Raw genomic sequence first — 15,986 nt, forward strand, 5'->3', positions numbered from 1 at the left:
TCTTGGATTTGTGGTCTCGCCCTGCCACCCAACTATCACGTTATCCAGGGAACACCGTATTCTTGGTTTTCCCCATCTTCAAAGTGGAGAAAACACTGTTGATAATGGGAAGGTTGCAGAGTGGTATAAATGAGAGTATTTGTGAAGGTGTGTACTGCCAAGTATAAAAGGCTATATAGAAATGTTAAATGAATTCACTAGTTGTAAGCAGAAAAAACTTTATTTCTATCAAATTAAAAAGTATGAGTCAATCTTCAAGCCAGATAAAATCATCAATAACACAATTAACAGAGCATGTACAGATTAGACTACAGGTTTAGATACTTTGAATTAAGCACATACACCAAAATCAAGAGGACTGATAACTTCCACACTGAGGAAAAGCAGACTCATTGTAAACACACGACTTCTGGGAAAATGGAGCTGACATTTCACAGGAGAGTAAACCAGAGGCGAGTTGTCATTAGGTTAGAGAACTGATTTGAGCTTGAGAAGAATCACAGTGAAATGCCATTGTAATGCAACAATTTCCCGAGATCTACTCATCTCAAGAATATATAAAAATCAGTAGTACAAATTCTCATAAAACTAGGAAAGCCCTCTATGCCCTGACACCTTGGAGCTGACACAAAGATTGAGTTTTCATTTTTCTTCCCTTTATTCTTCTCTAAATTAAACACAAAACTTTGTTTTTATTTATAGCACATTTCTGTCTCAAGAGAAAGGTTTTATGAAATGGAATTAGACACACATCAACCCCAGTGAGAATCTTCAAGGTACAATGCTCTTTTGACATGTGTTTAAACAGGAAATCTTTTATTTCAAGAATGACACTGTGCTTTATAGAATAGCCTAATTATCGCCAAAGAAGGAATGAATATATCCACCACTCCCCCACCCCCCCTACCCCCCGCCGCCAAAACACACACCACCTCTCTCTTTCTCTCTCTCTCACACGCACACACCAATTTAGGGAATTTCCTGAAGCATACAGATAATGACATTTATTTTGGCAAGAATCGTGCAATTTGTTAAAAGAAAGATAAGGTATGGCATTTATCAGCAACTGTAATTATATCTCAACAGACACAGGAAGCAAATTTTCCTCACAGTTGAAATACGGCTTCACGGTTCCCCCATCATCTGGGTCTTGCACACTTTGCATCTGGAAACCAGACTGGGTCAGTTATATAAGGAAAGGAACCTTATGACCAGACCACATTCCCACATGAAAAGGTGTTTGTTACTGGATTCCTCTTCTGAAACACCAAACAGACGAGGGAGTTACTGAAAATGGAGGGGAATAGAATGCAATTCATACTATAGACATGACTCTGTCTTACGAATTGCCTTTCTGGCAAAATTACTGCAGCAAGAAAAGATATTGTCTATTAAGTGAAAAGCAACACATGAAATCCATCAGGTAGATATGAATGCCTCCCGAGATCCCGTGACCCAGCAGAAGACAGATGAAACACCATCCTCTGTATACACAGTGTGCGGCTACCACCAGGACCCACTGATGCCCATTTCCGGTCTCGGCACTAGGGCCAAAAGCAAAGATTCCAGGTGGGAGCAAATACATTGTTTTACCTATTCATGAGAATAGGGAGCTCAAACTAGAAAAACACAAAAAAAGCCTTTTTGAATTTCCTGATTAATTCCTATACATATAGGAAAAGGTTAAGTAAACAGGAGCATTTCAGTTTTAAAACACAAGGAGGCAAGATAATTGAGATAATACTATTACATAGGCTAATTGTTGAGGATTTAATTAGATAATGGATGGAGTGCACATAGCACCAATAAACAGTGACTACCAAGCCCTTCTGATACCTGAACATACCTGGAAATTTGCTGTCTTTATGACTTAAGCAAAGACTTCTCCCTCCACCCCCTGCCCCACACACACACCACAAGCAGGTGGTTAAAACTTCTTTAAACAAATAACCAAAATCAGATATTGAACTCAGTTTCCAGTGATTTAAAAAGTATAAAAACTCTATTTATGGGTGTATAGGCATCTTTCTATCAGAATTTATCAACAACCTATAGGGCTTCCCTGGCAGTCCAGTGGTTAAGACTCCGCACTTCCACTTCAGAGGGCACAGGTTCGATTCCTGGTTGGGTAAGTTCTGCATGCTTCATGGTGTGGCCAGAAAAGAAAAAAACTCAACCTAGAAATGACAGGAGAGGCCACAGCATCACCTGTCTCCCAGGAATCCTCCATCGCCTGTGCCTATTCTTACCTTTTCCCCTTCCCTACCAAAGAGAGGGGCACACCCTGGATGAAGCTGGAGCTCATGTGAGCTGAGCTACTGGAAGGTACTGAGAGTCACCCTGGAGAAGGCAGGTGAGATGGGAAGCCATTTCTGCCAGAATTGTAAGTGATGAGCAGTGCCACCACATCAGAGGGCAGGCAAAGATGTGGATTTGGCATTCAGGACCATGTTAATGGGCAATGTCACACAGGGAGGATGATATTAAAGTCTAGGATGACCCTGGATTAGGAGCCCAATCACCATTCGTTCACTGGCTAGCACTGCAGGAAAGATCAGTTACTATGGGGGCCACGTCTGGGGGTAGAGGCAAGGGAGTCATTTGTTCTGATGTCAGGGAAACAAAGTATTGAGTAGTGTCTGGAGGGCTCCCAGGAGTCTAGGGGAGTGTGTGAGCACCACGGCTGGGGTGGCAGAAGCACCAAGGTCCCTTCAGGGCCACAAAACCATGGACACCGAGAGAACAAGTGAGGACCATGAGCTTGCCGCTGCCACAGAGTAGCCTGGACCCAAGCCAGGCCTACTTAGACAGCCTTTCATTTTACTTATGTACAAAAGTAAGAGCCGCTCAGTCATGTCCCACTCTTTGCGACCCCCATGGACTATACAATCCATGGAATTATTCTCCAGGCAGAATACTGGAGTGGGTAGCAATTCCCTTCTCCAGGGGATCTTCCCAACCCAGAGATCAAACCCAAGTCTCCTACACTGCAGGTAGATTCTTTACCAGCTGAACCACCAGGGAAGCCCAATTCATTTTACTTATAAGTGAGCAGTTATGGATGATCAAGGGCTCAGACTCTCCTCTGGCAGCTTCCTTTGCTTAAGCAAAAGGGAAAAAGGAAAAGGAACACTCTCATACAGAGGTGGATGTCACCAGAGTGAACACCGCCATTCTGGATGTGAGGCCACTTGGAAATACAAGCAAGCTCAGAGCCCTGTGTTGCTTGGGACAGGACGCAGGGAGTTAACATCTAGGAGCAGAGCTAGGAAAGCTGGGTTCAAGTCTGTCTACACTGCGCATTGGCAGCAGAAGCCAGGGCAAGATGCTTTACTCTGCCGACCCTTGCTTTGTTTATAAACATGGGATCATGCCTATCTCAAAAGATGCTGTCAAGATTAAATGAGATGTTTGCAAATGTCCTAAAACTGTACACACATGACACTCAGCAGGCCTTCAATAAATGGTACCTATTATACGCTTGCTTTAGTGTTAGAGTATATGAAACACAGCAGTGCTTTCAAGTTCTAAAGCTGAAGCTGGTGGGGATAAGAGAAAGCAAAATGAATGCAGAGCTTGCTGGAATCAGAGAAGGCGGGATTACGTAGGAATTTTAGAAACCACCCAAACTACTCTTTGTGCCTTGCTTTGATGGAACCTCACGTGTGGCAATAGAAGGAAAACTAAGAGATCCCTTTAATTTTATCTTGGTCAAAATATTTTCAAGAAAATTTTATTTTATTTTAGTGCAAAATCATTGAAGGAAAAGCTAGACTTTGTTGAAGAAAACCAGAACATTTTTTTTAGGCTATCAAACATCATCAAACAAGCATCATCTTTCAAAAGCCCGTGGAAACAGCATGTGGCTTTCATTATGGTCTCACCTAGCAAAGGTGACTGCCCTCTACTGCAAGGCAACCTCAGAAATAGCACACACTAGTGAGATGCATTGAGCGACTCTGATGCTGGCTTTAAGTGTCTATTTTGCTGGAAGGGAGAACGGAGGGAAGGATGAAGGAGCAGAATATGGAGTCAGGGATCACCGAGGCCATTTCCCATACCTCTTCCCAAAACTCCAAAGCCCATGATTACATTGGAGCATCTGCTAAACATCAACAGAAGTGAGGAAAGTTTTGAAGACTTTTCTGCTTCCAAAAAAGCACACACTTTCCTCTCCTGAATGATCCCTATAATAACCTTAACTTTCTACTTTTCCTACTTTATGGAAATTGTCTCCATGGCAAAACCACTCTAAATTGTGTAATTTTCCTCATATAAGACTTGTTTTTCTCTATGCCTGGTTCCCCTGGAAACCTGAGCTGTATCTGCATGTCTGATTTTCACCCTATCCCCATCAACTGGCAATCAAACACAACTCTTCTCAAAAGTCACTATCATGCACTGATGTTTCACAAATCTGAACTGGGCATTTTAACTGCATAAACCTAGAAAGTAAATCATCTTACTTCACTTGGATTCAGAGGATGAGGAGGAAACTGGTCTGTGTTTCCACTAAGGGAACCAAAGAACATTCACATGAAGGGACAAAGCGAGAGGGACTGGCCAGAGCGGGGGCAGTGTTTGTAGAGAAGATGCATGGCTACCAAATAGAATTCATGGGTCAGTGAATGGCTGGAAATTCACTGCGACATCTTCAGAAAATAAATAATGTGTTCCAACATCACCTATGCTGAAAGGCTTTTGTTTTCTCAGCAGTATTAAGAGTTACACAGAAGTCACTTCTGGAAATAGTAAAGGACCCTCGCTGGTACAATCATGATGCATGAAGAGGAATATTTTTAAGGCAACAGGAATAAATTTCATTGTCCTTCCCAGAGGAGGGCGAGCATTAGTGGCCACCAAGTCTGGAAACCAGGCAAATCCTTAATAAATGGTTTATTGATACTATATTCTAGTGAATGACAAAATAGTATGATCTATATTTCTAGACTTAATGGCCACCCTATAGAAAGCATCTTTGGAATAGAATAAAAAATTACAATTTTATCAAATCCCATAATCATAAAGCTGTCATCATGAGTCTAGGCACAGCTAGTGCAATATTTTCCTTGACCCCATAGGCTCCATTCCCTTTACCAACTATTTATAATATGCTTGGGTCACTCACAAGAGAAAAACACTGTCAGCATCAATATTTAGCAGCATTTTCAAAATATATATTTTTTTGTCTTCACTATAAGCTAAACTATTCTTTCAGTCCAGTAATTCCATATGGTCTTATTTACTTCTATACATAAGACACAATCTTTCAACATTTATGGAGGTGAATTATTTCCCAGTTTTTGAGAGTTTCCCAAAGACTCTTAGGGTTTTATTTTGCCACAATAAAAGAAAGGAGAGGTGTCAATTCACGAGAGTCAGACCAAGAGTTTAAGTAGACCCTCCACACAGTTCAGTTCCTGGTGCATAAAGAGACCGAACATCGTCCCCCAGCTCTCAGCTCTCAGACAGGAATTTGAGAGGGATAAAAGCAGGAACAATATTAATAGTCTAGGGAGGGAGAAAACAGATGTCTAATAAAAGTAGTAGAAGCCAAGTCCTTTCATTCTAGGATGTCTGAAAAAGATTCAATGGAGTATGGATGCAGAGAAGGCGTCATTCCTAACAGAAAAAAAAATGAACTGTGGACAGTCACTCAAGGCCAGAGAAGCAATCACTGAGAGCTAGTGTTTCAATCCCACTGTCACCAGGAGGGCAGATGCCAGAGAACCGGGACAAAGGCAGCTATAGCCCCTGGCATTCTCAGGCCTCCTGGTGCTATGTTTCAACAGCCTTTAGGGGCTGGGGAGAACCAGGGAGCACCACCATCATGTGTGAAAAAGCTACTATGGCAACAACCTGGCCGTGGAAAATCAGCTAGAGCTTGGGCGATACACAGCTTGGAATCCAGCCTGTGTTGCTTCCTTTCTTATAAAGAACTTGAGACATGTGCAGGGACATCTTAAACACGTGTAGGTGGCCCCTCTTTTAGAAAGGCAGAGAAGAGCCTCATCATTAACTCATTCTATTCATTAGTTTTCATGTCTGTTCACCATTTAAACTAGAAAAGACACTGCAAGCTATCTCGGCTAGCTGCTAACTGGGACATGGCACCAATACTACACACACAATTGAATGAATGACCATATCTTCCCGGTTCTTCCACTGCGCAGGCTCAGTAGGCTTCTTTGGACTGAACAGGTGTGATCTTGTTCGAGAAAAGTGTGTAAACATAGGGCCAGATTTTGTTAGTCTCGGTTCCCGAAAATTGGTGGAGCACTCCTCGGCTCCTGAAAAACAAAGTCCGACATACAGGGCATTTTAGGTTTCCTTTTGACATGGTATCAGCGCTGATGAAGATCCTGGGTATAATATAAACACGATCTCCTGGTCTACATCACACATCACTGAGTGCCAAAACCAATGTATCAACACCCCCTGTTCGGTATAACTAAATAAAGCCCTATCCTCTGCAATTCTCACAAGCTTGCTGTCATGCCAACTTTTCTTCTCCCCTTTAAAAACATGATAACATTATAGGGACAACCCCAAATCTGCCTCAATACACAGTGAAAAGCAAATCAGTGACAAACACTGCTACTCTAAAACCCTTGTTATAGATCATGAAACACAAGATGTATCCTAATACATGGTCAAGAACTTCATTTCTAAAGGCTGGCTAAATTATTTGGGGGCTACAAGATCAGACAACGATTAGAGCAGAGGCTGTACACTGCTGTCCTGAATGCAGTCCATACATGGACTTTGTTTGGCATCCAAGCTATTAACAATTTTTTAGGGACTTGCCTGGGGGTCCAATGGTTACGACTCGGTGCTTTTACTGCCAGGGACCCAGGTTCAATCCTTGGATGAGGAAATGAGATACCACAAACTGTGCGGCATAGCCATGAAAAAAATTTTTTTAATTTTTTGCCAATATATTATAAAATATGGGATTTTCTTCTGCAGAGAAAGCCTGACTTCTGCTTCTTCTGAAAAACAGGCTCACTGGCCACACTTAGCCTGAGTGCTTCCATGGTGATAATTGGCTCGAGCAACAGAGGAGCTGTCTAATTCAACTGTCAGTCAACTGCCCAGCTTGACATGTCCCCCACCAGGTTTGACACTCATTTCCATCACCTGCCTGGCCCCTGTAAGTTATCTAAATTTGCAACCTGTAGTTTATGGCTTTAGCTTTTCTTTATTAAACTCCCTCCAGACATATCTAAGCCAAAAAGTCCCTTCTAATCTTCTATCCAAGTCATATATTTACACGTGGGAGTATCAAAATGTAAACCATTATTTCAGTCCCTTAAAAAAATGAAAATGTCTAGATGCAAATTTATAATCACACAGAGATGATCAGGCTGTGGTCCTTATCAGAGTTTAAGCATAAAAATACCAGGCATTCTTTCCCATGTACACACCAGCATTTCATCCGAGAGGTATTTGGCCTTTCAGGTTTATCAAGCTTAAAGAAACACCAGCCCATGGCAACCCACTGTCCCTCCCACGAGGAGCCACACCTTTTCAGTTGGCCAAGGGGCACGGGAACACTGAAGCACACTCACTTGTATAATTCGATGACTGGCTTTGCCACATCCTTGTACTGTCTTAGTCTGGCAGCAACTGCTTCAGGCTTGTCATCCTCCTGCTGGACCAACGGTTCACCAGTGACATCATCAATCCCCTACAAATACCAGAGAAATCCTCAACAATGTCACTCTGGTCCTCTAAATATTCCTAAAACTAGCTTCTTTCTAAAGCTTGAGTTCTTAAAATGGAAAACAAATGTCTCAAAGGACCCAATGGCTTCCTTAGGAAAAACACTAATCAAAGAGAAGATATGTCAGTCCTGTTTTTGCTACTTTCAAATTCTATCACGTAGTTCTTCTAAGATTAAACTTACTCAGGTTATTTTAGCAAATCAAATAATGACATCTAAAGTTAGAACAAAATAGGCATGAATCATGTACCCAGGATAACCACGAACAAACATTCTGGCAACTGAAAAGCTGTAATTTTAGAAAATCTGATTTTTTTGTGTACTTTAACTTCCCCAGGAGCTATATCTGCATACAAAAAGCAAAATGGACACCTCAGAATTTCACCTGCCAATGGAGAAGGAAATGGCAACCCACTCCAGTATTCTTGCCTGAGAAATCCTATGGACAGAGGAGCTTGGAGGGCTACAGTCCATGGGTTCACAAGAGCAGGACATGACTTAGTGACTAAACTACCACATACTGAGATACTTCCAGGTTCTGCAGAAAGGAGTGACTGTCCACTCGCCGACACTCTGCTTTTCTCTGCTCACTGTTCCCTGCGCTCTGGTTTCAGTAGCTAACGTCGCCACAAGTTTTCCTTCTTCTAGAAATTTACTCTCTCAGGCATGTATGACCTCTACCATTCTCTTCATGTTGTGGTTTTACAAATTTTTATTATCATTGTGTTATGGCCTCTTGAGGGGAAAGAGATAAATATGCATTATCAGTCAGCTAATTTGAATCAGAATTGTGGTTAAAGTCATATTTTAATATAAATAAATCATACTCTAGAGATTTTTAGCATATTAACAATTCAGTGATTTTTAGCCTACTCACAAAGTTGTGTAACCATCCCAACAATCTAATTGCAGAACATTTTCATCACCCCAGAGAAGCCACATACCATTAGCATTCACCTCCTATTTCCCCCACTCTCCTGCCAGCCGTAATCAATCACTAATCTACCTTCTGTCCATAGATTTGTCATTATTGCTGTTTGTAGAGGGGACGGTACAGATAGGGAGAAAGCCAGGGCATCTGGGCCTCCCCAGCACCTCTATCCCTTAGGAGTGGTCCTTTATGATGTTACAGCTCCCCAGAGCCACCATTGGCTGTCAGGAGTGTCCTGATGACCAAACAAAGCAGAGCAGGTGTGACTCCTCATTGTCCTGGGGAGAGGTATATATACAGAGGGCAGCCCTGGCAGACAGCTAGACAACTGAGTGGCTTCAGCATGGCAAAAGTGACCGATAAATCTTGGGAGCCAAAAACTACAAGCACCAGGCGGTGGAAGAAAAGGAAGGCCCTCTCTCAGCCTGGATCACAAGGCCAGGTGGTGAAGATATATAAGAAGGTAAAAAGACCACTTCATGTGTGTTCAAGAAAAAAGTACTCCCCAAAAGTTATAACTATGAGAAGACAAAAGAGAACAAGAAGGGCCAAGCTTCAGCCAGTCCCATAGACTGAGCCAAAAGCAGCCAGGCCAGGCCTAACAGCCCCTGTAGAACAACACCACTCTGAGATAAGACCTAAGCAAACAGCGCCTGCAGAGCAAGCTTCAGAGACCTGAGAACAGTCTGCTATATCTAGAGTCCTGGCTGCGGAGAAATGGCCAACTGCATAGACACTGGCTCAGACACTGACGTGAAACATGGGACACAAATGCTGGTTATTAAAATCAGCAGGGTGTGAGAAGCCCCTCAGAAAAAGGCAATAAAACTAGGCACTCTGTGCAGAAATGAATCGTGAAAAAAAAAAAGAAAAAAAAAAAAAAGAATTTCACCTGCCAAGTCCATGGCTATTGGACTACCAAGGCAGATAGTCACAGGAAATCAATCTGTCAAAAGGCAGAATAGAGCAGAACTCAGGCATAGAGCAGAAGGCTCAGTCATTCAACTGGATAATACAAAATTGGCTCTAAGTTCAAAATGCACTAAAATTCCAATACAGCACAAAGCCTTAAGTATACAACTTACACTTAGAACTTACTGGTGAGCCACATAATTATCATGTGTGTAATAAACGGCTGTTACCCTGATGGAACGGGAGACATGAGGGGTGGGAGAAGGAGATCCGTCACTCATTCCTCTCCTTTATTTTACTTATTGCTGCAAAGTTCAGGAATCATTTCTAGGACTTTATAGCACCCAGTACAACACTGCTTCCAGAAAGAGCAGGAGGATGCTGGGACAACAGCGTCTCCCCCAGGGGGCTCGGTCACCGCGGCTGGTTGACTCGGCCCAAACGGGCACTTCCACTGCTGTCTTTGGAAACAGCATTGAACTGCAGGTGCTCCTTTAGGGGTACCCAGGCTTTGGAAAGCAACTCAAATTCTACAAGAATCTCCACATCAGCAAGTCTACGGAGGGCCAAAATATGATGCATTTGTGTTAGATTCCAATGCCAACTCAGAACCCTCTTTTCCTCCTTTTCCATTTTTCCCCCGTACTTGTTTTTTGGGATGGAATGATGGAAGAGCTCTACAAAGGAATTCCAGAATAACGTACATTTTTAAAAGAAGACTTCAAAAGGAGACTTCTGCTTAACCTAAATGAAAAGGACTTATAAGAACTTAATGATGACTTAAAGAACTAGATGACATCCATACATAACCCCTTGAAGTAGTTTTCTGTAGTTGTTACTGACTATATTCAAGTCTATTCTAGTCCATAAACATTAAACCAGTAAGACACAATAGCCACACCTTTCACACTTATATAGGAACAAGTAATACTATCTATTGGCAAATAAGAATGATCAGATTGAACTCATTCATGCCTTTCCCAGGAACAGTAACTCTTTAAATGAGTTTACCAAGTTTCTTTAACCATATACCCTTACATGTACTTAATTTCATGCAGACACATAGCTATTATATTGTGAACTTCTTTTAAAGGGCAATTTTCTATGCCTTTGGCTCTCTCTCGTCTCTGTACATCCTCATGCTCACTACTCAGATGACCCCACTCACTCTAACCCTATGCCTTACTCTGTCCCAACCCCAAACACTGGCAGCCCAGGCTAGATCCTTAATATCTTTATCCCTACTTTTATGAAGCTAGAGAGCACTTATAATCATGTAAACAGATATGTATAAATAAGGGTGGTCATGGTTTTACAAAAATTGAATCACTCTGCCGTTTGCGTTTGTCATTTAACAACACTCAGGGAAAAATATTACTCTAGGCCAAAGAATATAATAAGTAAAGCACTAGTCAGTCAGTTGTGTCCAACACTATGGACTATAGCCCACCAGGCTCCTCTGTCCATGGAATTCTCCAGGCAAGAATACTAGAGTGGGTTGCCATTTCCTTCTCTGGGAAATCTTCCAAATGAATATATTACTAACTCAATTTTCTTTTTACTGACTACGTAATATTCCAAAATGTGATTACTGCCAAATTTATTTAGCCATCCCTAGAAATTAACATTTGTATTGTTTTCAAATTTTATTTTTCCTACTACAAACAGCACTGAAATAAGCCTCACTGTGTACATGACCTTACATGCTAGTGCTTACATTTTCATAGACTGTACTCCCAGAAATGGGTTGAATGAAATATGTATTTAAAATTTTTAATGTACGACCTAATACAGATAACAGTAACGTGTTCCCAGATCCTAACTACAGAAATAAAAGTGTTAATTTACATTCCTTCATTACAAGTGAACGATTAATTTTAAAATATTTGTTGGCTATGTATATTTGCTCTTTTTGGAATAGCCTATTCATATTGTTCCCCCACTTTTCAACTGAAATGTTTTACCTCCTTGTCAATGTGTGAAAGTACATTGTATATTCTTACATGTACATGAGGTGGGTTGAAGTCCAGGTTATATACCCTTCCACTGGGAGGGTGAATCCAACGTCGGCTGAGGCGATCTTTGAGTGTTTCAAATGGAATATTCAAAGTGATCACTAGATCCAGGTCACATATTCTGTCCAAGGCTTCAGCCTGAACTAATGTTCGAGGAAAACCTAAATGCCAAAACAAAATATATCAAATGCAAGACACTTCCCAATTCTAATTAGCTGTTGAATTATTTTCAGAGACAAAATAATCAAATCTGCACAAATGCTACCCAGAAAGGAACTTTAAAAATCAGGAATTAAAAAAAAAAATCAGGAATTTATATTGACTTCCATGAATTGAATATTAGAAGAAAATATGCTACTTTATAACCTAGCTTCAGCATTTGGAATATAAAAGGTTAAGGAGTCACATGATAAAAGCAATAAGTACTAAAAATTAGACTAGTCCCAGCTCTGGTGTAAGCTCTGCTCTTAACTACCTGTGTGACCTGGGGCAAGTTGTAACACCTCCATTTCCTGTTCTGTTAAAGAACCGAAGGGACAAATTTATTCTTGTGTCCTTTTAGTTGTAATAGCTTGTGTGTGTGTGTGTATGCACCAAGTAGCTTCAGTTGTGTCCAACTTTTTGCAACCCTATGGACCATAGTCCGCCCGACTCCTCTGTCCATGGGATTCTCTAGGCAAGAACACTGGAGTGAGTTGCCACGCCCTCCTCCAGGGGATCATCCTGACCCAGGGATTGAACCCACATCCCTTACATCCTCTGCATTGGCTGGCAGGCCCTTTACCACTAGCGCCACCTGGGAAGCCCTTGTAATAGCTTGTGAGTATATTATTCTTAGGTTACCACTAAATGCACGTGCACACACACACACATTTTTAAAATCCAAATCAAATAAAGTACAACCCTTCACTCAGACCTTCATTTGAGCCTGCACCTTAACAGTAAGATGGGCAAATCCAGTCTCAAAAAGAACTGATGCTTTTGAAACCATATGGATACTGCAAAACTTATAAATTCACTCTACTTTGCTAAATGTGGGGAAATAAACTGCAGTTGAAATTTGGACTCACGGGTATTACTTTCTTTTTTGCAGTTAGCTGATCCCAAATTATATATATTTTCCCCATCCACTTTTCCCTTCCTATTTGTCATTAAGTGATGGGACCAGATGCCATGATCTTAGTGTTTTTAATGTTGAAGTTTAAGTCAGCTTTTTTACTCTCCTCTTTTACCCTCAATGACAGATTTTATTTTCTTGGGCTCCAAAATCACTGCAAATGGTGAGTGCAGCCATGAAATTAAAAGATCCTTTTTCCTTGGAATAAAAGGTATGACAAACCTAGACAGTGTATTAAAAACCATAGACATCACTTTGCCAACAAAGGTCCATCTAGTCAAAGCTATGGTTTTTCCAGCAGTAATGTACGGATATGAGAGTTGGACTACTCTCAACGAAGGCTGAGTGCCAAAGAATAGATGCTTTTGAATTGTGATACTAGAGAAGACTCTTGAGAGTCCCTTGGACTGCAAGGAGAATAAACCAGTTAATCCTAAAGGAAATCAACCCTGAATATTCACTGGAAGGACTGATGCTGAAGCTCCAACACTTTGGCCACCTGAAATGAAGAGCTGACTTATTGCAAAAGACCCTGATGCTGGTTCAGACTGAAGGCAAAAGGAGAAGGGGGTGGCAGAGGATGAGATGGTTAGATTAACATCATTGATTTAATGAACATGAATTTGAGCAAACTCCAGGAGCTAGTGAAGGATAGAGAAGCCTGGTGCACTGCTGTCCATGGGGTTGCAAAGGGTTGGACATGACTTAGCCACTAAACAATTCCCCCTCCAGGGATTGACCTGCTTTAAATTTCACCCCAGGTTTGGCTGGGATAGAACTACACAGTAGTATCTTGTTTCTAAACAGTTGTCAGGTTGATCTGTTGTTAAAAACCTGACTGTATCCAATATCACTTTTAAAAAAAGTCCTTTAAGTCTTAGTTAGGTAAAAGAGCCAGATGGATGAAGAACAGGAAAGAAAGTATAATAGAAGATACAACATTCAGAAGAGAAACTTTTAAATCCCATCAAAAAGGACACCAGCCCATCTCCACCCTTTCATTATTAGAAGTAACAAAAGAACTTTGTAAAGATGGGTCTTCATGGCCCTGAAACACTTAACAATCAAAGAACTCCTTTTCCTATTATAGGAAGTCAGTTATTCAAACATAAGCGTGCCACATTCTATGTTACAATTCCCAAGTTTTATGAATGCCAAGGTGATATCAGAGTGTTTGTTCAGTTGAATATGATGAAACCCACCCAAAGTTGTATCTATGCCCTCGCTCCAGGTAACAACCTCTGCAGAAAACTCTCTCCAATGCTCCCTTCAAAGCCTTCCTTATTGCCCATCTATAAGGCCAGGCCCTTTTCTCCAAAGCCCATTCCTCCCAGGCTCCTCAATCATCTTTTGCATATTCCATTACCAGGAGTCTGAGCTAAGTCATGGATGAGATTCCTGATTCCTTGTCCTTGCATGTTCCCCAGCTGCAATCCACCTCACCTGTGGGCACAGCTTCACCTCTGGGCTGCCCATGACACCATTTTCCTTATCTACACTTCCCTACAGTTGACTTTGGCCACATCAAGTTGCATTCAGTATTGCTGACCTCAGGCCTCACTACCTTTGTGTCAAAGATACCTCTGCCTCGGGGCCTTTGCACTGGCTGTCCTCTGTCTAGAATGTTCTTCCTACAGATCTCTGAACATGACTGTTTATCATTTGAGATATTTGCATAAATAAAACTTCCTCAGGGAGACTTCTTACACTAGTATACTTAAAATAGCCCCACTTCCCTCTCATTATCTATCTATTCTCTTCAATTTTTCTCTTACTTAGTACTATGAATAATTGCCAAGTATTCATGTTTATTTTCTATCCCTTTCTCACTCACTCTCTGAGAAACGGGACTTTTCTGTCTTGATCACTGCTGTACCTTTTTGCTCCTAAGAAATTAACACTGATGAACAACTTAGTACAGGGCCTTGAGTTATTTCCAAAGTTTATGCCCTGATGAACTTGCTTACAGTATTTTGCCAGTTCCATGAAAAATTATCCATTACCTACATCTTACTAAACTGAACATCTGGTCTGCAGTCCAGTGTAAGCCTTGGTCACAGTAAGTACAGAAATGAGAAAAGAATATTTAGGAATTTTATAGGACTTCCACAGAGTAATTTTAAGGCTGTTGAATCTAAAATTTGGGCTTGAATTTGGTGGTTTTTTCCTTTCAATTTTTCTAGTAATTTGTTTCTATTGTATTTGGCAAGAGAAGTGTTCTGCAGTGGATTGGAAAAACAAAACTGGAGTTTCGCTACAGAGAGTTTATTCTAGGCTTTCCCTGGGGCTTCTTTTCTAATTTTTCCAGTAAAGGAAATTATCCAATGGCCCAACTTTCTTTTGTTAAATTTGATGTTGTTTATTACAGAACCTCTTAAGAGATTAAGTGGTATCTCTTTGCAAAGGGACACAGGAACAGAGAGACCCAAACCCAGGGCACATTTCAACTCTATTCTTATGACAAGGAAAGCGTAAGCTCAAGCAGAGGTGAGGACAGACTTACCTTGCAGAGCACATCTCAGTCAGCACATCGGCTATCATGAGCCTAACCCAGTGTAAACACATGCTCCCACCAGGCACAATAGCCTTTCCAACACTAGAGATAGCATCAACAGAGACTGCTTTCCCATCCTCATTTGCTGTCCTCTTGTCATCTAGTATTCAGGCTGGCTTCAGCAGAGAAATAGGTACTTCTAAGCTTGCAGTCTAGGCTCCTGTGCCAACAGCCACCCAGCTATATCCTCTCCATCCTCCCACACTAACTCTCTGGCTAAGCATTCCCCTTCACATAAAGGCACCCACCTGTTGGGAAATTATGACTGGAAGTATGTTCATGGTGCTTCTGCAATGGGAACTGAGATAAAGTGTTTTCAAAATAGAAAAAATATATATTGCCTTTAAATAAACTGCTAACTAGATTTTTTTCGACTCTCATAATTTCTGTTAAATCAGATTATGACTACCTGGTATTTGAGGAAGTAAAAGATCAAATCATATCTGCCTAAGACCAAGTACAATGTGGACACCTTGGCCTTAGCCCTGGAAGGTAGCACTGCCTGGCGCAGAGTGGGCAAGCACTTGGGTAGTTGTCTTCTAGTTTTCTATTCAGTGAACATACTTCTTTGATTAGTCTTCCTTATTTGTAAATAATTCCATGAAATTATGACTCTCTTGAGCTCTGTAAACTAAATATGTAGCCCTCTTTCTATTATGGCATGGTTTGATAACTTTAAAATCAATTAATTAAGCAATTTCTCTTTTGATTAAGTTCAAAAGCAAACCGAC

General features: G+C 41.1%; 1 protein-coding gene across 1 annotated transcript in view; it reads right to left on the reverse strand.

Moving 5' to 3' along the window:
- Window positions 1-204: 204 nt before the first annotated feature.
- Window positions 205-15,986, reverse strand: part of AK4 (adenylate kinase 4) — an 85,824-nt gene continuing 70,042 nt past the window's right edge. The window contains exons 4-6 of the mRNA XM_043878829.1: window positions 11,573-11,745; window positions 7,572-7,690; window positions 205-6,290 (exon numbers count right to left, since the gene is read on the reverse strand). Of these exons, the coding sequence (XP_043734764.1) occupies window positions 6,176-6,290; window positions 7,572-7,690; window positions 11,573-11,745 (407 nt within the window). The 3' untranslated portion in view covers window positions 205-6,175. The remainder of the gene's footprint in view (window positions 6,291-7,571; window positions 7,691-11,572; window positions 11,746-15,986) is intronic.

The sequence above is a fragment of the Cervus elaphus genome, chromosome 20 (assembly GCF_910594005.1).
Source record: "Cervus elaphus chromosome 20, mCerEla1.1, whole genome shotgun sequence".
NCBI classification, from domain to species: Eukaryota; Metazoa; Chordata; class Mammalia; order Artiodactyla; family Cervidae; genus Cervus; species Cervus elaphus.